This window comes from Rhipicephalus sanguineus, chromosome 6 (genome assembly GCF_013339695.2).
Source record: "Rhipicephalus sanguineus isolate Rsan-2018 chromosome 6, BIME_Rsan_1.4, whole genome shotgun sequence".
Taxonomy (NCBI): Eukaryota; Metazoa; Arthropoda; class Arachnida; order Ixodida; family Ixodidae; genus Rhipicephalus; species Rhipicephalus sanguineus.
The window spans coordinates 174,389,646-174,416,700 of record NC_051181.1 but is presented as its reverse complement, the minus strand read 5'-3'; the positions used below and the strand labels follow the sequence as shown (position 1 = coordinate 174,416,700).

The 27,055-nt window shown below is 47.3% G+C and overlaps 1 protein-coding gene across 1 annotated transcript in view; it reads left to right on the top strand.

The window, feature by feature from the left end:
• Positions 1-24,751, top strand: part of LOC119397074 (uncharacterized) — a 234,188-nt gene extending 209,437 nt beyond the window's left edge. The window contains exon 3 of the mRNA XM_037664513.2: positions 24,592-24,751. Coding sequence (XP_037520441.1) covers positions 24,592-24,618 — 27 coding nt within the window. The 3' untranslated portion in view covers positions 24,619-24,751. The remainder of the gene's footprint in view (positions 1-24,591) is intronic.
• Positions 24,752-27,055: the final 2,304 nt, after the last annotated feature.

Below are 27,055 nucleotides of genomic sequence, written 5' to 3'. Positions count from 1 at the left end.
GATCTCGGAAGAACATTCCGCGCATAGAGATTCGTAGATCGATATTTTTGTTGCGACTCGAGCGATGACCAACTGTGCTAGGGCTCAAAGGCGTATCTGCCTGGGTGGGCAAGGAGGACGCTAACCCGCACGCTCGCAAAGCAACAATTGAGGCCAAGTGTTCCTTCAACACACCGATCACGTAATTATATAATGAAATTTGTGCTACGCTTCTGCTCTTAAGATTGTCCTCGGCGTCTCGCAACCACGCACTGTAGGCGGTGCATGCCAGCCGCTTATGCGACACTCTCGCGCCTTGTGCTCCGACAATGCGGAGCAAGCTACCGCTGAGCAGGAAATCTATAACGTTAGATCAGTTTGTCATGCTTTATTCTGATCTGTCGGGCCTGGAAGTTAAATAATCAGCGACGCAAATACGGGCGGAAACCAGTAAACGTTTCATGGAGCGATGAAACCTATTACTGTTTCAGGAAATTCATTTTCTTTCAGCGAAGACGAATAGCAACACCGCTGCTCTATATGTCCAAGCCGCTGTGAGTCCATGAGTGTGCAGAAGCGTTAAGTGTTCTAGTTTGGCCGAACTGGAAGCGATAAAAAAGGTTTCAATTTTGGTCTCCAATCAACCTGCTTAGCCTTGCTTATCATACGCGTATGGTAGCTTGAAGCGATCGTGGCGGCCCGAAACAAGGCGACCAATATGGCAGAGCACATTGGGAAGCCCAGCTTTCGAGCTTGCTCCGCAACTTGATCTACCGGACCTGGGAAGTGGTCCAAGTCCACGGTTTTCTGGACTCAGGAGACTGAAATAACAGCCGCGCTAGTTGGTCTTGATTCATCTTGAATTGACTTTTACAGCGCAAAATAAAACACGGACGACAAATAGGCACGCTAAGCGGCGCCTATTTCTTTCTCCCTCTTTTTCGGCAAGGATGAGTTCAAAGAGTTGTATACGCGCATAAACAGCTCAACGTCGCTTTACTACAACTGCAAGCATTCATCATACGCATCCGAGTCTACCTCGCCAGCTGCTATAAGTGCCCGCTGTCAATACGATCGGCGGGTAGGCTTCTTGAATTGCGTTATGAAGGAGACACTGTCCGGTTATTCCAATAAATGTTCAGTTAATGTTCAGCATATGAATGCGCGGTTTACATAGCCCACGTCACTTCAACGCCATGAGGTTTCACTGAGTTGAGACGTCGTGCAACAAGCAGGTAATTTTATGGCACACCAGAAATGTTTGACGGATGTCGAAGAACTAATGGCGAACAATATGCCGTATGCAAAAGAAATAGTTTATTCTCTTATCTTTTTACGTAGTCGTGCATAAGTGGTCATTAGGCGATGGCTCATTTTCTCGCCATTTGTTGCGTCGCGTTGCAAGAAGGTGCTGTGCACATGACCCTGAAGACGTCGACCGCTCGTGAACATGTAATGCCCATTGGAAAAGGAAACAATGCCAAGTGCAATCGCCCACACTTTTTTCTTTCAAAGAAAATTCATGGTTACACCGTTTGCATTGGTGTATTCCCTTGAGGTGCTGAAGGCCCTTCAAGAAATGTTGCGAGTGCAAACACAATGCTTTTAAACAATGTGCAACTAGTCAATACCACACATTCTTAATTTTTTAAACAATACTTGTGGTTGACAAGCTTTTAATAATAGCAACGTAATAATAGTAACCATAATAATATTAACCACGCGCTAGAAACCCTATTTCGATCAGGAGCAGACAAGGCAAAATACAGGCAATATATGCAAACATGAATACGTGCAAGAAAGTGTAGTACTTTTTAGGAAAAATCAAAGGTGCAGTTATTGCTATCTATATTAAAAGCAATTATTAGTGAGCAGCCTTTAGACATTAACGAAATTTAGTTGAATGATACAAACCTATACTACTGGGAAGGCCGCCATCGACATAATTGTATTCATGCATAAAGTTTCGTGGTTAATGTATAACATGTGTTGCCTGTAATACTTTTACTTGCATAACACGCATATGTATGGTTGTCGCAACATGTGCTGTATAAAAACTGTACTTTTTCTATAATGTCATGAAACAGTGCTAAGCAAATTCTCTCTGTGTATACGACCAATTGAGTGCTGATGAAGTTTCTGCTCTCTTTATATATATATATATATATATATATATATATATATATATATATATATATATATATATATATATATATATATATATATATATATATATATATATATATATATATATATATATATATATATATATATCTGCCTCCGCCCGCCCCCCCTCCACTCGCGAACAAGTTGGTACGCCACTGCTAGGGCTCAATAACGGGTGAAAAAAAAACACGCTACTATGCCTTATGCCATTTTAACGTCATTTTGGTCAAGCGAATATTGATGAGGCTTTCGGTTGCGTCAGTCGTGGGACTTAGCCTGCGCTGGCTGACAACTTTCCTTTCGTGTGAGAACTAAAGGAACATGCAGGTTGCACACAATCGGGCATGCACTTGGCAAGGATTTTTCTTCGAAAGGGGAAGGCCTTCAATATTCCGAACAAAATCTTTCCCGGGCTAAAAACAAATGAAAGCCACTCAAATACAAAACAACCATCTCATTCAAGATTAATTTCCTTCGCATGTATAAACTCACACTCAAGCAATACAAATTTCGTATTTGCTGGCGTTTTTCACAACTTCACGTGAAATGTAAATACACCTCTTAGCAAACGCGTTTCTTTTTATCCTTGTATTTTTAACTCAACTTTATATTTCAGTATATAAAAACGTGAAGAGGTGAGGAAAATTAAAATGGCCAGCGACCACGGAAATTCCCATAAAAGCAAGACGTTTCGGCTCCCGCACGGGAACCTTTTTCACAATGAAAAACGAATTCGCAAACTGTCCGATGTTTTAAAATATGGCGCAGGCAACGTGTGCACACGTGTGGGAAGTTGCCGCGCATGCTTAATCTTGTCCCGATTTTCAAATATCTGAAAGAAAGCAGAGGCAGAGAAAACGCAATGAATTAATGGCACCCGCAGAATTGATAACACACTGCGTAGCCTTATGCGTTCCAACAAACTCATGGGCCGCTTGCGACATACAAAACGAAAACGCAAGAGCATGAGTACAGCTTACGTAAGGTACGTATGTTCAGCCTGAGTACAGCTATTAAAAGCAATGTTGCTAATGGAAAACTTGGCGCCAGTCCAATCTAAATGGAGAGGCACAAGAAAGCACGACAGTCGTCTTTCCACTGAGTCAGTGCACTGCTTCACTCGATGATAGCTCCTTCTAATTACTATCCACAGCAATGTTGTACAATGCCTTTACTGTTATGGACACTGACTCTGTTCCCATTTATTGTTGTGTCCCATTTCACCGCAGTAAATACGGTCGATGGTGTTGCGCGGTGGGCTCGTTGGTAGATCACATAAAAGAGCTCGGAGCACGCCTGAGCTTCGCCTTCAAGAGTAGAACGCGATAGCGTAATCGGGCCCCGTGCCCATCGCCTTTTCAACTGCCAGCCTGCTTCGGTTCACGGTGCATGCCTCAACCGTGCCGTAAGGAAACGAACGACTGTGTGCGTAACGCTGGCCGTTCCAAATTATCCTAGAATACCTACTGCAAGTACAGTTGTCAAGTGCCCACTACGCCATAATTCTTCCTTTTGCGAATCACCGAAGGGCCCACTACGCGTCCGTAAGGGCACACGCGAACCTACGCAGCTGTTCACTTTGTTGATGCTTTTTCAGCTGATGACGATTAAATATGTCTGAGCGCTTTGCAAACGGTGGGCCTTTAAAACACCTACTGGTTGCGCAATTCACGTGTTTTTACGCCTGGAGCGATTCTACGCTTCTGCCACGCAATATTACATGCGTTATGGAGACTCCTTCGACTACATGACATTTATATGTTTTTTTTTCGCAGCAGTTTCGAGAAATAGCATGGCTCTGTGGTAGAACACCACCTTGCCGCGCAGACGGCCTGGGTTCGATTCACACTCGACCTGAATATTTTTTATTATGTGTTTTATTTGCATCTTTCTCGATATTGCGGTCCCGAACAAGGTAATGATTATTCGCTTACAACCAACGACGCCGACACCGACGCCGGACTTTCTGCGAAACGAGCTCTTGAACGCTGTTGCGTTAAAACGCCTTGCCATATTGCATCCAACCCAAAACACGCACACAGCGCCAACTTTTGAAAATGGGCTGATTTTCGAAAGAATAAACCAGTCAAGAAGACGATGGACAAGTGGCACACATAACCGCTGGTTGTGTGTCGTCTTCTTGACTGGTTTATTCTTTCAGCGTTATGTACCAACTGACCCAGACTACTGATTTTCGAATTCAGCAGCCCATATATACCCTTTAACAAGTGCACCAATGAGCATATTTATTTATTTATTTATTTATTTATTTATTTATTTATTTATTTATTTATTTATTTATTCATTCATTCATTCATTCATTCATTCATTCATTCATTTTTACGCTATAGCGTTAAAGAGTTCGTTTCGCAGAAATTCTGGTGTCGGCGCCGTTGCTTGTGAGTGAAAAATCATCATCTTGTTCGTGACCAGAAGATCGAGAAAGGTGTCGATAAAGTAAACACAAATACTTCGGTTCGAGTGAGAATGGAGCCCAGGCCGCCTGCGTAGCAAGCAGGTGTTGTACCACAGAGCCACAATATTGCTTTAAACTGCTTCGGAAAAAAAAAAAACTATATGAATGCCATGTAGTGGAAGGAGTCTCCTTAAGAGCCCTGCACGGGCTCGGGCTTACCCAAAAACACGGGCCCGGCCCGGCCCGCGGGCTGGGCCGGGCAGGGCAAAGTAGTTTTCACGGCGGGCCCGGGCCGGGCTCGGGTCTGAAGCTCCGGGCTTAGGGCCGCGCCCGGGTTTGAGGTGGCGGGCTCGGGTCGTGCCGGGCTGGGACTTTGCTCAGTTCTTAAAGGGACACTAAAGTGATACAATGAATCGGTTAAGACTGATAAAGTGTACTCTAAGAACTCGAATGTAGTTAGTTTCACCATCATAAGGGAAAAAAATCAAGGGCAATGTTCCATTTTTAAATTTGGCGCCGAAATCTCCGCGCGTGACGTCACATATTTCAAAATGTATGTGTCGTATTTTGGGAACATTGGGTCAACGAAACTTCTTGAAACTTAAGTCTATGGCCCTCTCAGAGGCCAATGCACTTAATTTTTACCTATTAGGAACTACGTAGATTCCAGTAGACGCCGTGAGAATCTATGACGTCACGCTGTTTGTTCCGCATTTTCTTTTTGCGCGTTTTCTCGCTTACAAAGACTCTTGTCGGCAGGTGTGCCACCCACTGGCTACGCCACTGGTCGAGAAGCTTATTCGCACCTTTAGTACCGAACCGGAATTAACCCCGAAAATAGATCGCAATCACTTCGTCCACCAACTGCCACTCCTGCCATTGTAGTCTTACCAGCGTAGGCCACCTTCTACAGCTACAGCATCGTTAGGAAGGCATACACCATTATAATATGAAAAAAGAAGCGCTCTGTGCAAGCCGCGCCTAACAAACACTGCTTAAAACTGCAAGGAGAAGCCCTCAGAGGCATTTATAGATTATATTGAAGAGTGGCACAACATTCGGGAACGAGATAAATGAAGGGATCAGCTTTACGGCTATTATTTTCATTCTGCAGAGTTCCAGAAAAGACATCCTAAATTTGCTCCAGTGGTGGAAATTAAAAACTACGACTGCCGACGCCTTCACATTTCGCGAGGCAGATGTGCGCCCCTGCGGCCAGCGCAATCAGGAAACTTCAGCGCGGCAGGACATGTGATGCAACGGCGCATGGTGTGCTTATAGCGGAGTCTATAATATTATTGCTTGTACAATAACATGCGAACAAACAAACTATAAACTATGCCACAAAAACTTCGACTGTTAGCAGTGGTGTGATATATGAAAAGAATGCTATGACAAAAAGTTTTTTTTTTCCATTCGGCTTCTTATACGTATTTCCACAGTGCACGTGGTGCGCGCGGTTCGTTATAATTTTATCCAGGTTAGTGTATTTACAACATATGTAATAAATTTGACTTTTTCTCTCTATTTCTCTTGATGTGGCAAGGTGGCACTATGATGAAGATATATGTGCTACATATCCAGAAGGGTGCACGGTTGGCTTTGTCGTTACAGCACGCTTTAAAGGGGCACTGAAAGGAAAAACGATTTTTGTCGTAGCAGCAAATTACTCTTTCACAATTCCAAAATCACCACGCCTGCCGCGAGAAGACGCAAGGGAAGCGAGAAAATGCGCAAAAAAGAAATTACGGCTCTTGAAATTCCCGCTTCAAACGCGTCATAGATTTTGACGGTGTCTGCTAGGTCCTATACGCAGTTTCTAATCGATAAAAATTAAGTGAATTGTCTTCCGAGGGGGCCGTAGACTTAGGATAAGAAGCTTCAGGAATTTTCGACAAGCCAAAGTCGCCAAAATACGAAGAATACGCTTTGAAATCCGTGTTCTCACGCGTGGATATTTTGACGCAGAATTTAAAAATGAAACCTTGACCTTGATTTTCTCCTTTATTAATGCATCTGCATGTGTTGGTGAAACTAACGACATTAGATTTCTGAGAGTATAATTTAACAATATAGGCCGATTCAGTGTTTCACTTTCGTGCCCATTTAAATTTCAATAGAGAGCGCAATAAAAACAAAGTGAAGAGAGCGTTATCTTTTCTGTCCCCTCTGTTTTTATTGCGCTCCTTATCGAATCTGGACTGATGCTGCAAATCACTTTTCTTCCTGCAATATCTGCTACAAAACGCTCTTGGTGATCCGGATTGTATTCCTAGAAAATTAGGCACAGTGTACCTCTGCCGAACAAACGTTCATCGTACCCAGTATGTCCGCTCAACTGTTTCCACGGTGAGCCAGCCCCTCTTTTACAGAAAGTACCCTAGGTTAAAGTATACTTGCTAGCGAAGCATGCGCCAAGCATGCGCAGATATTTGCCACTTAAAACGCCCTGCGCTCGATTCTATGTTCGGGCAACACCACCTATTGGCTCGGGCCCCTGTCGGGCCCGATCTGTGGTCGGGCCGCGCCGGGCCGGGTAGGCAAAATTTTTTCTCTGGTTCGGGCCGGGGTGGGCTCGGGCGGGTAAATGTGAACGAGTCCCGGGCACGGGCCGAGCCGAGAATGACGGCCCGTGCAGTGCTCTAGTCTCCTTAACGCATCTACTATTGCGTGGCAGAAGTGTAGAATCACGCCAGGTGTCACAACATGTGAACTGCGCAAGGAGTGGGTGTTTTAGTTGGTGCATCCAGACGACGGGCCAAACCGGCACCCGCCGCGGGCGGCTGAGTCACGTGACGACGGGGCCGCGAGGGGCCCGGCCGCTTGCGCCGTACACACGCGAGGACCAAAACCAGAGGGAGACGTGTGGGCCAGGCTAGTTCAAGCCTCTCGCCGCAGCTCGGTGGGCGGCATTGCGACAGTGAATTTCACACGCCTCAAGACCTCAGGCTCCGCTCAGCTGCCTGTCTATTCGCGCAGTATACACAGAGCTGGCAGAAACAGAAAGCCTATTTTGCGAAAGAAACATACAAATAAAGCCCGGAGTGATCGTGAAAAAAAAGTTGACAAACTAAACAAACGCACAACATCAACAAACGTGTGTAAAAGCGGGCAGAGCACGGTGTGTGACCTCCCAAGAGGTTGGTGGCGACAATCAAAGGGCTGGCGTGTGGTAGTCGCTGACAGAGGTCACAAGAGGCGGAGGGGAGAGCAGCGGAGGCTACGGAGCTAGACAAACGAGGATAGGAAGCTCCGGAAAATTGGAAACAGGCATTGCCCACAGGCGAAAGTCGGGAGGGCTTCGCATGCGAACAAGAAAAAAACGCCGCGACGGAAGGAAATGCACTGAGAAGAACCGCGTGAGACGCGCGAAAGAACTAACTGATACCAGGTGACAACACGAAAGTAAGAGGAAAGGACGTACCGCTACGGAAGTTCTCAGTCTGAACATGGAGGTTGCGCGAAGGAAATCCCTGGCTGCTATAGATATCGGTTGAGGACGACGAGGATCTGCAGATATATTCGTTCAAAAGTGTAGGGAACTGCTCCACCAATGCGAGAAAGTATAACGTTGCATCGTCGCTCCACGTAGCCATCTTTACACAAGCACGGTAGAACGAGTACTGGGCCGCAAAAACGACGCGAGTGAAACCGCGCGCTTGTTTTCAAACAGAAACACAAGTTCGAATAGCCGCCGGCGTGCCCAGCTGCGAAAAAAAGATAATAAAAAACCCGGTTTCGTTGACACACCACCCCCGCGAGCGCGCGGGCCGCCTTCGAAGGCCGGTACGGGCAGCCCGTGAAAATGTTTTCGGGATTTCTCGCGCCCTCCCTCCCCGGGCCGGCCGCGGCCTCGCCCAACCGGAAGTGAGGGGTCACGTGACGGCGAGGCCGCGGGCCGAAAGAGAGGTTTGGCCCGTCGTCTGGACGCGTAGTCTAGAGCACTGCACGGGCCCGGGCCGGCCCGGGTAAGGGGTTCTTGGATCGGGCCCGGGTCTCATACGTATAGGTATAATTGCGTGTGTACGTTGTGTGGCTTTGTTTTTGTTGTTTTGTGGGGTTTAACTTCCCGAAGCGACCCAGGCTATATGAGACGCCGTCGTTGAGGGCTCCGGGTAATTTAAACCACCTGGAGTGCATTGGCGTGCACAGAAATTGCACAGTACAAGACGTCTACAATTTCGCTCCATCGGTATGCTACTCGGGATTTCAAGAAACGCCTAATATAAGCTTCCGCCATTATAGTGAGGCGAAAGACGTTCTTGGGTACCGTGTAAGGAAAGCAACGGTAAACTGCCTAGATTAGTGTATATAAGATGTGCGCGTTGGTATCTAGGGAAACATTCCGAGTATTCAGCTACGCTCGCATGCCCGTAGACTGGCCAACACGACTTGTGAGTCATTAATATCTCAGGAGCTGTTTTTCGTGCATTTTAAGTGCAAGATGCGGAGCGACTCTTAACCCAGGGCAAACGCCGTTGTTGATTTTCCCATTGCTAGCGGTGATGCGCCAGACCATAGAGACACTCGTTTCCCCGAGTGGCGATGGCGGTGACTCGGGGAAGAAGGGTGGGACAAAGAACCTTGTTGTTTTGAACACGAAAACGTAGTGCAGGTTGGGTGCAGTTGCCTGCCGAGGCGTCAACACGACAGCTTTAAAGGGGTCATGAACCACTTTTCCAAGTAATGATCTAATGACCTCAGTATCAGAGTTTACTGTCTCCCGAATCGATTGCCGCAAAAATTTCTCGAATCCGTCAAGAATTAGCGGAGTTACGGGGGTTTGGCGCACGCTCTCAGCGCTTTCTCTCTTTTCTCGTGCCGACGAGCGCACTGGAAGCTAGATAGGGAGGGATGGCACGGGGGAAAGAAGTTACGTCAGCACGCGTCATGAAACAAGATCGCTCTCCCGCTGTGATTCGCTTGCGCGAGTGCGGCTACCGTGTACTGAGGAGTGCGGCGCCGGCAAGTGGCGGCACCCCGTGGCAAGAAGGGCATCTGATCCGAACGCCGCTCTCGATTTACGCGTCGATGCAGATCGCGACGTCACCTGGCAGACGCCCCGCCCACCGCCGAGAGTGAGAACCGGCCTCTGTTTGAAAAGAGGGCTCCTGAGAAAACAGCAACTTCGCGTTCCGCTTGTAGCCTTACGCGGCGCGCACGACTGCAGTATTTGGTCTGAGCAGTTCATAGTCGTGTCAGCTTTCCGCAGGATGTGTTTTAGGGGCGAAGCTCCTTATAGCGGCACCCGTTCGTCCCGTCGTAGTGTGTAACCAGTCTTAAAGACGGAGAGGCGTGCACACATGAAGGCTCCCTAAAGACAATGCGCTGCGACAGTACGTGATATGTATCGCCGTCTCCTCTCCTACGCTTCCCCCTCTTTCTCCCCTCCTACGCCCCCCCCCCCCTATCTTGCCTCGCGGCGCAGCGGCGCCGACGCAGGCAGCGTCGCGAGGCAGCGTCTTGATTGAAAAAAACCGACCGCTCGCGCTGCACAACCGTTCACTGACCACCACGTTTATATAGGCACTGGATTTTGACCTCCAAGGTAGTGCGTGTGTGCGATTTCTCCTGTGCGTTGATTAAACAATGAAAATTCACAGCGTACATGTAAAATTAAAGTGAGCTGCAAGTCGTCATAACTCTCATCGAACCTTTAGTATAAACGCGCCCGATCTCACGTCGGTGATGATGTACTGGGCAGAATTCACGGAAGATTCACGGTTTACCGATGAACCTCCGCAGCTTCGCCCACTCATCATCATTCACTCCGTGGATATGCTGTTTTCAACAAGCCCAAGGGGTGCTTCATGACCCCTTTAATTTATGTAACGCTGCCCAGCCTGGCGTATTCCTCCCAGAAGCAGCTAGAGCACGTTTTTTTTTTAGATGCGAAGTATCTTATGGCGGAGTTCAATCCGGTGGTGCTGGTGGTGGTGGTGGTGCGGCGTGACCACCTTAATGCGCATGCGCATAACCTCTCCCCTCCACCCCTCTCCACTATTCCTCTCCACTTCCCCTCTCCCCCTTCCCCTGTCCACTTTCCCTCTCCTCCTTGCCCCTCTCCACTTTCCCTTTACCCTCCCCCTTTCCACTCTTCCTCTGAAACGCGGGCTAGACATGCCGAAATTCTCTCCTGCGCAACGCCGCGATGAGCACCAGCGCATGCGCGCCCCTCCCCTCTCTCTCCTCTCCTACGCTGCCCCCCTCTCGCACGCCTGCCGACTGCGTTCCCCGCTCGCCCTGTGAGAATTAACGGCCAGGATAGAGGGAAGACAAGGCGCGCGTAGCGTTCCTCTTCGCGTTCCACGACGCGAGGTCGGTAGCATGCCCAAAGAACGCCAACGGAACGCTATCGTGCAAGTGCTCCGGCTTCGCATCGCCTCATGGTCCCCTTTAGCGGGAAATGGCGTAATTTTTCATTGCATTGTGCAATAGATGAAGTTTGCAGTAGACTTGCTACTTTTACTCAACAGCCCTAGCTCGTATGCAGTTGATGTAGACTCAACCTAAAAATTTCTGCCATGCGTTTTTCTCCACTTTATGCAGGTATTATATTTTGTAGTTGTTCTTTGAAATGCAAAAATGAGATTGCGTGGTTAGCACTGCGTGCGTACATGAAATAGCCAGCTATGACTAATTATATTTATATTGCCCTGCAATCATGTCGCAAGAGTGTTACGCGCGTAATTCACCGAAAGTATGCACAGTACCAGTGAAAGTCGTGACACTGAAAGAAATTCCTAAAACAATCTCTAGAAAATATCTTGTGTGCGGCAGGTATCTTCACAATAACCGAAGGTTGGACAGTGCCTCTTTTATGCTCAAGGCATAACTAGCTGAAACGGGCCGGGCCGGGCCGGGCCCAAGCCTTTCGGGCCCGGGCCGGGTACGGGCCACATTTAAGAACACCGGGCCGGGCTCGGGCGGGCCGGAGCATGGCGTTCTCGGGCCGGGCCGGGCCCGGGCCGGAAAATCAGCCCGTGCAGTGCTGGGCCCTTCGCAGAATTGCAAAAGGAAGAATTATGGCGTAGTGGGCACTTGAGAACTAGGAGAGTTTGAAATGGCCAAGGTTACGCGCACAGACGTTCGTTTGCTTGCGGCACGGTTGAGGCATGCGCCGAGAACCGAAGCTACAGGGTTAGCAGCTGAGAAGGCGATGCGCACGGGGCCCGATTACGCTATCGCGTTCTACTCTTGAAGGCGAAGCTCAAGCGCCCTTCATGTTTTTTTTTCTTTCATTTATTTTATTTATTTATTTAGAGAGAGATAGAGGTTTCTTTACAGAGAGGTCGGCCTGAGCGATAGTAGCATGATACTCTACACCGGGAAAGGAGAAATGTCGATGGTGCACAGTCCCGTCAAGGAGGCGCCGTTCTACAGCCGCGCATCCTGTCCAGTGGCTTGTAGGAAAGCTGTGAATACCTGCTGCGCCCCGAAGGCATTGTTGCAGGGGGGTTACATATGCTCATACAAACAGACAACTGAGCAAACAAAATTAGCGCAGCAGAACTAGAAAAAAAAAACATGGCTGATCCCTCTGTCATAGGAATCGGTATGACACGAAAGTAAAACGTGTCTTCACAGACGTAGTTGAGCGTTTGTTGTGCATCGTTTCGCCCCGAGGGCGAAGGAATGAACGCTATAGCAACAAGTTGTAATGTGACGCGAAGAACGGCAAGCAGCTCGAAACTTGCAACGCGCTGCTCAAGCAGAAAGGACGCACGGAACGAACATACACAGGATGAGCGCGATGAACTAACAGCGGTCACAGCTCGACAGTTAAAGCGCGCTGGTCAAATACAAAGGAGGACGCACGAAACGAATGCACAAGTATACACAGGATGAGCGAAAACTGTCACAGTCGTAATTTATTTGTGAGCAGCGCGCTCCTTTCGCAAAAGCGGCCGCTGCAGTGAGCGAAGTGACCTTCGTGCTCTCTGTAACTTCAACGCAAACTTGTGGTGAGGGCGCAAGACGTTAAGCGCGCGCGCAGGAGCGACCGCGCCCTGTAGAGGCACACGCTCATCTCAACGCGTGGGGCGACGACCTTTAAAGCGCGCTCTTCGAGCCCTTCGCGCCATCTCGCTAGTGATTACGAAAACGCTGATGTACCCCGATCTCTGGGTACCGCCACCGGCAAATGGTGTATATAAATAGCACGCCGTCAGTACGACGAGGAACGTGCCGTCTGTGGCGGAGTCGTTTCGCACTGCGCGCTGGGGATCGAGGGGTCGTAAGTTCGACTCCTGGTGACGGAACTGTTTCTTCTAGTTTTTGTTTGCCATATGTTTGTCTTTATATTTTACAACGTCATATCCGTGACGGAAATGCGTCAGTGCAGCCGTGGTGGACCCCGGCATAAAACACTTTCGTGTTAAAAAAATAGTTCATGCCGTTATACATCCAACAGTAATGCTCTGAAAGACAGTCCACAGTTTGCTGCGGTAGCTGATTCCACTGTGTGGGAAGAACGAGTGCTGAAATGCGTTGTTCTTGCCGCCGACAGGGCGGCAAGTTATCTCTTCGTCCACTTTACTTTCTTCACATTTATATCCCAATTATCACAAGTAACATCCCCTATACTTCCCTTGGCATTATTGTCTGTTCTCATTGACGTTGCGTCAAACACAAAAAAACAGCCCTTAAAGTCATCTTCTTTCCTTCATTACTGGCTTTAGAGACATTTTCCACCTAACACATCATCGAGTTATCGAATCCAAGTGGCGTTGCAGGTACTCGTGGTCAGTCGAAGACTTCATGCAATGATAAATGATACGTGCGTACAAACGTATCTTGCATGACACATCCTAAGCAATATCATTAGTATACACCTGAAACAGCAATGGTCCCAAAATAGTAATAATATCTGGGATTTAACGTCCCAAAACCACGATATGATTATGAGAGACGCCGTAGTGGAGGGCTCCGGAAATATCGACCACCTGGGTTCTTTAACGTGCACCTAAATCTAAGTACACGGGGCCTCAGATATTTTCGCCTCCATCGAAAATGCAGCCGCCGCGGCCGGGATTCAATTTCCGCGACCTTCGGGTCAGCAGTCGAGCGCCATAACCACTAGACCACCGTGACGGGGCTGGTCCCAAAACAGATCCGTAGGGACCAGAGGTAACAGGAAATAAAATGAGATTGCGAGCCATTAATTAAAACACGTGCCTGCAGATAACATTGAATCCAATCAAGTAATGAGGGAGAGACGAATGACAGTTTATGTAACAGTAAAACATGGGGAACAGAATCAAATGCTTTTTTTGAAATCTAAAAATATACAGCCAGTCTGTACACCAAGGGCAAATTAATGACAAGATCATGGCTGAATTCTAGAAGTTGTGTCGAGCTAGAAGGGCGCCCGCCATGCTGAGAGTCGGAAAAAAAGCTTATTGTTTTATAGCTGTTTTGTAATGCCAATGTACGCTATGTGTTCTACTGTTTTGGCAGCACACACTCGTTAGGAAAATTTGGCCTGTCATTGGAGACGATGTTTTTTGGGGCCAATTTTATGGATTGGCACCACGTTTGAACTATCCACTCCTTAGGTAAACAGATGTACTTAACGATTTCTTAAACATTATAACCAGGTAGTGGGCGATTATGTCAGAACAAGCCATTAACACGTAAGAAGTATACCATCAGGACCACTTGCAGAGGAGACATTCGTATTGTCAAGTAGCTAAAGTATGCCACCTTGTGTCACTACTAGTTCCGGCATAGCTTCGAACACATTGTCGGGAATGCGGGGCAATTCGTTATGACAGGGAGCTGTGAAGGAAGACTGAGAATAGAGGGAGCCCTGTGGAAGTCATCAGTAACAAGCACATTGCCGTTGCTCGGGATGACTCGCTGCTATTTGTTTTAACACGAAAGTGTTTATGCTGGGGTCCACCAAGACTTTAGTGACGTATTTCCGTCACGGAAATGACGTCGAAAAAATATACACGATCAGATGGCAAAGAAAAAAAGTTCCGTCGAGGGGCATCGAACCTACGACCTCTTGGTCCGCAAAAACAGATGCCGGGCACGCTATCCACTACGCCACGGTCACAGACTCTAGAGGTTTTACAAACGCACCTTTTATATCTACCACTCTCCCGGTCGGCGGGGTGGTGTTGCCCTCTGGGAGCGGTAAAGTAATTCGTAAATACTGTGGCCTCCGCGATTAGCACCTGCAACGCGTTACACGTCCCTCCCATTCGGCGCGTTTTCAATAGAAGTTCAATTTTGTCAATGCCTTGACACACCGCGAGGTGGCGACCTTAGCCAAGCGTCGTAAAAGCGTCGGCCTCGCTCATAGCTCTACGACGCGCGCCTGCCTCACCTGGCTGTAAACACCGCGTTCCTCGCTCACGCGCTCACCCCTAGAAAAATCACGGCCGTGCTACTGGGGTGGCACGACGCGCTTTGCGTTTCCCTCTATTCCGGCCGTGGTGTTCAATCACATTTTAACATGCCGCGGCATGGCGCCAAGTTCTGCGTCCAATATGCGACGCTCTTCTGGCTATCACACCTCGTTCTCTGATTACGCTTTCAGCGTTAACTACTACAGCTACCACAAGGGTTTGTTTAATCATTTAACATGAACGTTAGTCGTCGGGACGGAGATGTACCACCAATCATCAAAGTGGGTGCATACACATTAAAAGGCGCCATTAGCTGCCAGACATCAATATACATTGTGCAAACTCTCTTATATCAATGTACAGTGAGCATTCAGTTACTTCTGTAAGGGCACGCTTTACTTTCGTGTTATTCCGATTCCTATGACGGAGGGATCAACCATGTTTAAACACTTCCACATTTCCTTCTGGTAATTTTACAACTTCGGGTCCCGTGCTAAGAAGTATTTTTCTTAGCAACCTTGCTTTTTACTCTTGTGTCTTTTCCAGGGGATTTTAGCATTACAAATACACTAGGGCAAATACGTTGCTTTCTGTAAGAATCCTGGAGAGACGATCAGTCGCTTGACCTCCCGAGTAGCCCAAGACTGACAGCAAGGCAAACATTTGCTGACAAATGTTTGCATCGAACACGCGTTCAGTTAACTGCTTTAAAGTGGAGCAAAATGCATCCCACAGCACAGTGCAATCTACGTACTGAGCTAAGTGACTGAATTCCTGCCGGAATAAAGCAAGGTCATTAGATAACGATACGTAATCGCCTTTAAAAAAAATAACTTTTCATATATATGAGAGAAGGGGGAATTTTGAGCGCTCGTTTGTTTTTACATTTTTCGCTCATGTATATCCAATATCACCGTATCATTAAACAGTGGTTTGCACTGACGCTTCGTTCAATGTGCTAAGAGGTTTGATAAGTGGCCATTATTTTCGTATTTTCTCTAATTATCTGGCGATCTCGTAATCGGACATTGGCGCCCCTTCCAGTTTGTCCGATATTCATACGACAGGGACAAGAAAGGGCACAGCACGAGCGCTTACTCCAAAGTGAAGGCTCTATACACGACAAGATAAAGCTTAAGAATATGCCGAGTGCCAATTGTTTGCTGCAAGGTGTCTTTCATACTAAGTCTCTCTGTGGAAGGAGACCGAGTTCAGTCGATTTAGTTTTATGGTAACCACATTGGGCGGGTTGTATAAAAATATGAATTATTATACGAATATACATACATTTCCCTCCTACTCTCTCACTCGGTGGGAAAGAGGGCGAGTGTTTCCTTTTCATTTTTTTTACTGAAATACAAAATAAGTGAAGGAGTTGTGTAACCATTGCTTGGTGACGCCTATCCCTTTCCACATAGGTGTTAGGATAAAAAATAAGAAACAAAAATTATATATATACACACACACAAAGGCCCCTCCAAGTAAATGCGCCTATAGTCAAAAGCAAAAGGAAGACGCCGACTAAATACAAAAAAATTCACCCCACCTCCCCGAAGGGAATCGTGAGGAAATGCGAAGGCATTTCTTTGGGCGCGAGTGTGCGGCGAAGTAATTATATAATGAATGACGAGACGGTGATTCGTAGGGTAACCATTTATTTAACACCTGTTTGTGTTATCGTTGCACTTGACAGCCACGACCACTGCCTTGTGGTCGGTAAAGTGCACGGTCAGAGGGTCTTTGAGAAGCATGCGGGCGTCAAAGTTTCGTGTAAAGACTAGATCAATGCGAGTACCGTGAATGGTTGTGGGGCAGAGTTCGGATGCGGTAGAGGCACACTGCATAGACTGCTTGGTGCGCATGTACTCGACAAGCCACTGCCCACTCGTCTTTCGCACGTCAACGTTAAAGTCACCAACCAAGACAACGGGGTCAGAGCTTTTGGAGCGCGCATAGACACTTTCCATGGCCGCATCGAGCTGCGCGGAAACGGCGTCTCGGGCGAGGTTGGGCGCGAGGTACACGGTCACCACAAAGACTCCGTCTCCGGTGTAGGCGAGCATGTACATGTCCTCGTACGGAGACGCGTCTCGCACGGGCGAGGTGGCAAAGGCGTGCGATATCATGTTGCCGTACACATTGGACACGAGATTGACACCGCAGTACTCGCCGTTCTTGTCGCTTCTGGCAAAGTAGTACGGGTCGACGACGTCGTCACCATCGACGCTAGGGCAGACTCGGCGATCGAGGACGAGAAGCGAGGACTGGGATTGCCGGCGCAGTTTGCGAGCGAGCGAACGGGAGAGTGGGGCGCCCGCCGAGAGGAGAAGCGCCGAAGCACGCGCCTACCCTCCCCCACACTCTCCCACACACGCGGAAGCTCCGCCGAGCTTCCGCGATGCGAGCGCCCTCACGCGCCCGAGCGCGCCCCTCCTCTCCACTCACTCTCCGCTGATCCGCTCGCACCACCTGCTCCGGTTGCTAGGGGCGAGGAGGAGCGCGCACGCTCGCAGCTGTTGCTATGGGAGAGGGGAGCGGGAGCGGAGAGATCGCGGACGCCGCACGGCGCCTGACATAGCTCGACTAAGAAATGCATTCGCATTTAAAAGTACTTTAAAATAAAAGACGTTTCGGCCCCCGTACGGGTTCTGTTCACAATCGACTTGTTCAAGACAAAAGAAAGAAGGAAGAATACAAAAGGGAGAAGGCAGGGAAGTACGGGTGGCTGCCCTACGCCGGGGGAAAGGGAAGTGGAAAGATGGGTGAGAGAGGAGCCGAAACGTCTTTTACTGTAAAGCACGTTTTTTCGGAGTCTTCCTTTTAGCTTTTACCATGAGCATTTCCGACCAGATGAGTTTTCGTGCAACTCTTGATTTAATTTTAAATACGCATATGCAAACGTTGTAAGCGTGAGCTTTTCTTTGAAAAACATTTAAACTACCCCACTTTGTTTGCTTCCCTGTGGTCGTTAGCTGTTTGCAATGTCCACAGCACCTGCTCGTAAAACGACGCAACAAATGCCACGAAAATGACCCATCACGTAATGACAATTTAAGCACGACTACGAAAAACATATGATAATAAATTATTTTCGAGAATGCTTAATGTTCCGTTCTCGATTCGCTATTGGTAAAAAAAATTCGGTGTGCCAGAAAATCGCATGCTTGCTATACGATGTCACAACTCTACGAAACCTCGCGGCGTGGAAGTGACGTGTGCAGACTTAACAGCGCAGTCGTATGCTGAACAATGCCCAGGAAACTTTTTAGCCGGACAGTGTCTCTCTCTGAACGTAATTCAATAAGGCTGCCCGCCGATCACTTTGGCAGCGGATCCTTATAACAGTTGGCGAAATGGATTCACCTGCGTATAATAAATGTACTCAGTTATAAACGATGTTGAGCCGTTAGTGCTATTGTTCAGAGGGAGAGAGAGAAACTAACATTGAACAGGGCTTCGCAGATGCACCACATCGGGGGTTGGTCCGCTCAATAAGGCTAAGGGGCGAGCTTGAAAGCGTTGCAAGCTGTCATGTGTTAAGCAAGGCGAAGCAAGGCAAAGCCTAAAGCTGAAACCTTTTCTTCAGCTCTCACGGCTCGGCCAAAGTGAAATAATCAACGCTTATGCACGCTTGTTTACACACAGCAGCTGTGGATATAGAGATACGGCGATACTATTCCCTTTCGAAGGAAAAAGCCGGCAGATCCCACGCATTGTGGGAATCGATGTAATGCGAAGAAGCCAGCAAAGAGCTGCATACATCGCCTTGTATGTCACTAAGGAAAATGTGTGTCATGGTTTTCATGTTAACTCCTATTATTTATGTTTGTCACACACTAACGTCGCGCAATACCAACTTCGGGGTAGATCAAGCTAGAGAAACGGCCGCCAGCGCACCATGAGCGTGGCACGTAAGTCATGCTGTACATGACATGCGTGTCATGATTTTCATGTTAACTCGTGTTTTTATGTTCGTCACACAGTCACGTCTCACAATACCAATTTCAGGGTAGATCAAGCTAGCGAAACGGCCACCAGCGCCCCATGAGCGTGGCACGTAAGTCATGCTGTACATGACATGCGTGTCATGATTTTCATGTTAACTCGTGTTTTTATGTTCGTCACACAGTCACGTCTCACAATACCAATTTCAGGGTAGATCAAGCTAGCGAAACGGCCACCAGCGCCCCATGAGCGTGGCACGTAAGTCATGCTGTACATGACATGCGTGTCATCATTTTCATGTAAACTCGTGTTTTTATGTTCGTCACGCAGTCACGTCGCGCCATACCAATTTCAGGGTAGATCAAGCTAGCGAAACGGCCGCCAGCGCACCATGAGCGTGGCACATAAGTCATGCTGTACATGACATGCGTGTCATAATTTTCATGTTAACTCGTGTTTTTATGTTCGTCACACAGTCACGTCGCGCAATACCGATTCCGGGGTAGATCAAGCTAGCGAAACGGCCGCCAGCGCACCATGAGCGTGGCACGTAAGTCATGCTGTACATGACATGCGTGTCATGATTTTCATGTTAACTCATGTTTTTATGTTCGTCACACAGTCACGTCTCACAATACCAATTTCAGGGTAGATCAAGCTAGCGAAACGGCCACCAGCGCCCCATGAGCGTGGCACGTAAGTCATGCTGTGCATGGCATGCGTGTCATGATTTTCATGTAAACTCGTGTTTTTATGTTCGTCACACAGTCACGTCGCGCCATACCAATTTCAGGGTAGATCAAGCTAGCGAAACGGCCGCCAGCGCACCATGAGCGTGGCACGTAAGTCATGCTGTACATGGCATGCGTGTCATGATTTTCATGTTAACTCGTGTTTTTATGTTCGTCACACAGTCACGTCGCGCCATACCAATTTCAGGATAGATCAAGCTAGCGAAACGGCCGCCAGCGCACCATGAGCGTGGCACGTAAGTCATGCTGTACATGGCATGCGTGTCATGATTTTCATGTTAACTCGTGTTTTTATGTTCGTCACACAGTCACGTCTCACAATACCAATTTCAGGGTAGATCAAGCTAGCGAAACGGCCACCAGCGCCCCATGAGCGTGGCACGTAAGTCATGCTGTACATGGCATGCGTGTCATGATTTTCATGTAAACTCGTGTTTTTATGTTCGTCACACAGTCACGTCGCGCCATACCAATTTCAGGGTAGATCAAGCTAGCGAAACGGCCGCCAGCGCACCATGAGCGTGGCACGTAAGTCATGCTGTACATGACATGCGTGTCATGATTTTCATGTTAACTCGTGTTTTTATGTTCGTCACACAGTCACGTCGCGCCATACCAATTTCAGGGTAGATCAAGCTAGCGAAACGGCCGCCAGCGCACCATGAGCGTGGCACGTAAGTCATGCTGTACTTGGCATGCGTGTCATGATTTTCATGTTAACTCGTGTTTTTATGTTCGTCACACAGTCACGTCTCACAATACCAATTTCAGGGTAGATCAAGCCAGCGAAACGGCCACCAGCGCCCCATGAGCGTGGCACGTAAGTGATGCTGTACATGGCATGCGTGTCATGATTTTCATGTTAACTCGTGTTTTTATGTTCGTCACACAGTCACGTCGCGCAATACCGATTCCGGGGTAGATCAAGCTAGCGAAACGGCTGCCAGCGCACCATGAGCATGGCACGTAAGTCATGCTGTACATGACATGCGTGTCATGATTTTCATGTTATGACTTGTCATTTACTTTCGCCATACAGTCATGTTACGCCATACCAATTTTGGTGTACACTCGATTAACCAAGCGACCAGGAGAGCACAAATTCGTAGGCGGCTAGATAGATAGATAGATAGATAGATAGATAGATAGATAGATAGATAGATAGATAGATAGATAGATAGATAGATAGATAGATAGATAGATAGATAGATAGATAGATAGATAGATAGATAGATAGATAGATAGATAGATACGCTCAAAGTCGCAGACGTTCGCTAAGAAATGCTTCGCATTTAAAAAGTGGATTTCCTGTAACAGCAAGTGCGTCTCGTCGGTCCACAAAACGTTCGCTGGTTCCCGTTCATATTTGCGTCACCGGTGATGTAATTCTCAGTTCAGTCAGAGAAGAATAAAAGCATGACAGAGTACTCTGACGTCATAGATCCCCTGCTCAGCGGTAGCCTCTTCTGTAATGCTGGAGCGCAACGCGCGAAAGCGTCGCATATAGGCACGGCAGAGAGCCTGCAGCCCGTGCTCGTGACAAAGCTTAAGCGTAGGACAGATACGTTACAAAATTTCATTATATAATTACGTGAATGCCCTGTTGAAGGAAAGCTTCGCCTCACTTGCTGATTTTCAAGTGTGCGGCCGACAATGACCCCTGTTGAAAGGGCTTTCTTTACTGGTATCAGTGTGGTGGAAGGCTAGCACCCTCCTTGGCATCCCCGGTAGATACGCCTATGCGTGTGCGCGTTATGCCAATTCGACGTTAAGCGCTGATCCTATTACGTGAATATAAAAGGAGAAAAAATAATGACCAGCGTAAAAACTTTTATGTGCTATACCATTTTGGCTCTATGTGGGACAAGAATTCCTGAAATTTTCGTCCAGACATGAAGTCGACAGTGTCAGTGATGCTCACACATTCGTGTAAGCAAAACGTAAATATGACGGCTACCGTTACATGAATATTCTTTTCGTTTGCACTCTGATTCGACATGCCTTCGAGTATAACGATATTTTAAAAGCTTTCTGGCATGTAAAAGCGAAACGAAATGCGAGAAGAATCTTTTCGACTTAGCGTGTGGAAAAGCTGTATAGTTCCTAAGCAAAGCGCAAGGCTGTACAGTATTTATTTCTGTTATCTCAAACGAGCTAATAACGTCACGAATCATCTCAAACGGGTTATTATGTTAGTTTTTCGTCGCGCCCGTGTTTCCTTCCGGCTCGTCGTTGTGAAAAGGAAATAGCAGCAATGAACTCGGAACCTCGCGCTCGTACGCACTCTACTGAACTTACATCCGCCACAACATTATTCGAATGCAGCTTGGTCGCATCGAGATGGACATACATATATTCTGTAGTGACGAAAACCCACAGAAATTATGCAAGCTTGACGATGACTTATGCACTGCCACACGAATCCACAGAGCACACCATGGCGCACATAAACCGTACGAAAAACCGAGAAACAGGCTCCTCGCCAGAGAACATGGTTGCTTACCACTTCTTAAGATGAAGCGTTTTTTTCTAGTAAACGTGGAACAAAACCGTCGAGTGCAAGCTTTCGCGAAACAATACTTCTTCAAAGAAAAATCGTTGTTACGCTACAAATAATGTAAATTTAAAAAGGACACCGACGCTCCAGTAAATAATTCAGACACATTGTTCTTTTTTTTTCTTGAAAGAGATGCAACATGGTCGCAACAATGAGAAAGAAGGAGAGAAGCATACCCCTTTTTTTCCGCGCAGGTATTTTGCTCTCACGGGAGCGTTCTGGGGATCAGTGTGGGCTGTTTTGTTGTGATGGCCTTTTCATGGAAATGGTCGGTCCCACGATGACTTTTAGGGGCTCTTTTTGGTTCTCAGTAACTTCTTAGTTGTTTTTATATATCCGGAGAAAATGTTTCAATATTGTATAAGAAACATTGATTTGGAAGCTCCGCATTCGGGTCAGTTCAGAATATCTGATAGACATGGTGCGGTTTGTGGGGGCTATTACTATTATTGATGCTGCTGAGCCCTTTGTAATGGGTGGGTAGCCTTAATTGAAGCACCCACTCGCTACGCGATTCGCGGGTGTGACGCCCGGTGCGACTATGTCACGCAGTATAACATCTCTTCACATGACTCCTTGCCCGACATGGCAACTGCTCTGAACACTCTACCTCCACGTAGAATGCCTGGGCTCGATTCTGCTCGGAACCCGATTTTCATTATTCGCATCTAGCGGTTGGGATGGGCGCCGGTATGGGACTGCTGCCTGCGAGGCCTTTTAGTTCACATTTGTTTGCTGCGTCGTAGAAGATATTCTCGGTGGCGAATAAAGATGGCGTTCATCGAATACGGGAGATCGAGTGCGGCACAAACAGGGGGTAGCCCTTGAACGCGTGCAAGAGAAAGGCAAAGGAATATTTTGACAGGAATAGCAAGTCTTTGAGACTATGCAAAATAGCTACTGTGTATGCCGAAAATATTTTCCAACCAAATAGCCTGAACCAAGACGGCTCAGACTGCAGTCAGCGGTGGCAAATGTCAGGCGCGCACATACGAAGAAGATGCGTTCACTTGTCTCTCAATAACGTACGAGAACGTCCTTAAAGTAACAAAGACCTGGTCCTGGTCTTGGTCCTGGTCCTGATCACTTCGCGCTTAAAGCATGTCGCATATAACGCTTACGCACAACCAGACAGTTCCCGAGCAAGAGATTTCCTTTAGTGGTGCTTCCACTGGGGCTAGTTGGTATGGCCTTGTGAAGTGAAAAGATGCGCTGCACAGATGCACTGAGACGAAAGACAGAAGACGACGGAACAGGCAAGGACCTCGCGCACTAGCAACTTTTATTCAATCGCTTTCGCTCCTCAAATATATACACAGAATATGAAAGGTGACGTGTGAAATTACACAAGATAGAGTAAATAATCAACACGAAAGTGTGACGCAACAGCTCCAGTGAGCACGTGTCTTCAAGACATCGTGCAATTCATCGAAGTGTGCCAAACCAGTGGTTCAAAAACTTAACGGTGTCTGAATCTAGCGCAAGCGATGGTGCGCTTGCACAATCGCGGCCAGCTTTCTCGTTCATGAAGAACGCCTCAGCCACGTCTCTCTTTTTTCTGTTATTTCCCACATGTGCTAGCTTCTTTGTCTCCTTAAAACATGGTGTGCACTTACAGTTGGAGCAGTGTGCTGCTCAATTGCCAGAAATCGTCAGCTTACCTACCAAATTTTCATGCTGCCGCAGCCTTTTGTTATATTTGCTATCTTGCTCTATCTTGCGTCATTGCACACGTCACCTTTCATATTCTGTGTATATATTGAACGAGCGAAAGCGATTGAATAAAAGTTGTTAGTGCGCAAGGTCCTTGTCCGTTTCGTCGTCTTCTGTCCTTCGTCTCAGTTCATCTGTGCAGCGCATCTTTTCCCTTCACGAGAAATTTCCCTTCAGTGCAAGCCTCCGTGTTACGCGGAATTTGTCTTGTTTGAATTGCCAAGAGTTTATGCGGCGATTTCCATTCATCAAGGGCCACCAGTTCTCACGGATCCAGCCAGCATATGAAAGGCCCCAAGGTCCATCATTTTCCTGGCAGACATCTTTGCAGCATAACTACTTGAAGAAAAAAACTGCGTCATGATTACAGTGATTCTCAATGGCCTTAAATGTTGACAGAAGGTTATTGCCGTAATAGTAATCGAAACGTCCAATTGCATGGAAGTTTAAACGGGTATGGTAAACGCAAGACAAGCATCTTAAACCACAAGCACGCGGTGATTCAACCAACGCATTGCCAATCGTTCCAAGCGTTTCTGAATGACCACGTTCATATCTTATAACCGTGGTATAAAACTATGGCCCCACTGACTTCACTTGTCATTGATTGATTGATTGATTGATTGATTGATTGATTGATTGATTGATTGGTTGATTGATTGATTGATTGATTGATCACGTCACTGCTTATTTTTCTTTCTGCAGGAATCATTCTCAGAAGAACTTCTCTGAAGGTCGTCTCACATGGACAAAAACTGAACTCTAGGAACTCCGGGACGTGAAAAAAAAATTGCAACAAGAAAACCATTTAACCCTTGTGGAATCGTTTAAATAACAGGGTTTCTTTCCCTTCTTTGCTCAGAAATGAATCCACACCTGCAAAAAGCTTTTGAACAAAAAAAAAAGAAAAAGCAGATGCGAGACTTCCCTTATCTCAGACGCTGCTCTACATGCACAGCGAATCTCGAACGTTGGCTGAGCACTTAATTTGCTAAACGCTGAGTGTGCGCGCAGAAGGCACGGAAGGATGACCTGGGAAAAGCGTTGTGAATGCGAGCCCACCAATCGGAGATAACGTTCTCTCTCGGTATATAAAAGGACACCGTTGTAAATGGCCTCTCTTACGAATTACGTTTATTTGCTGCAGATGAGCTCGTTTGCTGCTGATGCAGTCAGCGCTGTACAACATATTTCCTTCTCGCGCAGTTTCGCTGTGGGCGTAGCATTTGCGACGTCCCAAAAGCTAAGAGCGTACAAGTTCGATATAACAGACAGAATTATCTGACTGATCAGACTTCGTAACGAGATTGCCATACTTTGTAAATACTGAGCATCGTATATTTAATTTATGGTGCGCCTATCTAAAGACACGGGGTGTGCAATATGTTGTTGAGCTGCCCCCTCGGCGAGTGTACATATAATCTTCAGCAATGTACCGTTCCGGAAATTGCATGATAAATCTTGCTTCGCGCAGTACGGCTTTTGTGCCAAATGAAATGTTCCGCGCTTTATTTAATTTAGGCACAGCCGCCTCTTGATAATGATGACGGTAATGCGTAGGTGTAGAGATAATTTACCGGAACGCAATGCAACAGTCTCGGCTTTTAATCTGCAATTAGATGCCACTGCTTCCCTTATTATTCAGTAAGCCCCTCCTTGTGTTTCAAGACAGGCAAGCCAATGGAACAGGTTGGATGTTGTCGCTAATGAAGCGTGTTGGGCCACTGATCCAATGCGGGTTCAGCTCATTTACCGTCTGGAAAGAGATGCTGGCCTTTCTGTGCGCTACTTGCAGTGGAGGCCCCAACAAATCCCGCTCATAAGAATCGTCCTTATCTGCGCGACATCGGCAGGATATCTCAATGAAGAGACTCAGGGTTCGTACAAGCCGGACCTGAACTAAGCCGTCTCGAGCCACGCTCTTGCTTCCTTTTTTGGGTGCATTGACCAACTCCCGACGGGAAATAAACGACACTGTTTGGGAATATTCGCTGCTAACCGCTTTGCCGGCTGCAAGCAATAACTTGCTTTCTCGTCGTGAGGATAATCTCCCAAGGCTCGAAAATGAAGAGCCTTGTTAGCGGCGACACAGGTGAGGCCAGCAGGAACCATTCTAACGAGACATTTGAATGTAGCCCCCCTCCTCGCATTGCTGCTGTACTTAGACTGTTCATTAAACTTATTTTGTTAACATCTACATGCGTTATTTCTTTGGCTGAGCTTCTTCTGTCCAACCGAGAAAAGCAGCTGCCGCCCTTATTATAAACACCGCACTGATGAGGACGTAAAACACGCGGCTCGTCGGCATGACGCCAGACATTACCGGTGGTGGTAGGACGCAACATGCCTGGACCTACGTCACAACGACAAGTGCACGCGTCGTCTGCTTACAAGGGCTGCTGAGAAGAAAACTGTCGTTATCCGCCCTTGTTCAAGACTGCTTCAGTAACGAATTGAGCCAAAGTGAAACTTGGCTCCACTTGGCTTTAAGAGCCGACAAATTCAAACGCATTCCACGCCTTTTGCAGTCGCCAGCAAACGTTCTGGGACACATGGCGCCGGCAAAAATAAAAAAATAAAAATAAAGATTTCCTTACAGCGCTGCATCACAGGGTAAAATTGTTTGAATACGTGCCCTATTATTTTCGCTACAAAATGCGAAATAAATAAATAGGTTCAACATACGCCCTGAGGCTGGACAACTTTATTAACACATCAGGCTGCAAAGAACGAAGCTTCCTTGCGGCACAACTCGGAACTTTTGTTCGCGACTGTATGTCCTTACAACAGGATGATTTCTACGGAAACAGAGGCGAAATAAGCATTTACAGACATAAGCGTAACACAGTATAGCTGTCTATTAATTAAAAAGGCTATTCATGCAACCCCTTGCCACAAAAGGCTGTTCACTCAGGAGCATGTCTGCCACCGAATGAGGGCCCGGTCGAGTCTCTGTCAGGTAAGTTGAACGACAAGCGCAGCACTATCGAGTGAACTTTGTTGAGGCAGCGTGTGACCGATGTAATCATATGTAGGGTTTTCATCCCAAAACCACGATGTGATTATGAGAGACGCCGTAGTGTAGGGCTCTGGAAATTCCGACCACCTGGGGTTCTTTAACGCGCCTAAATTTAAGTACACGGGACTCTAGCATTTTGCCTCCATGGAA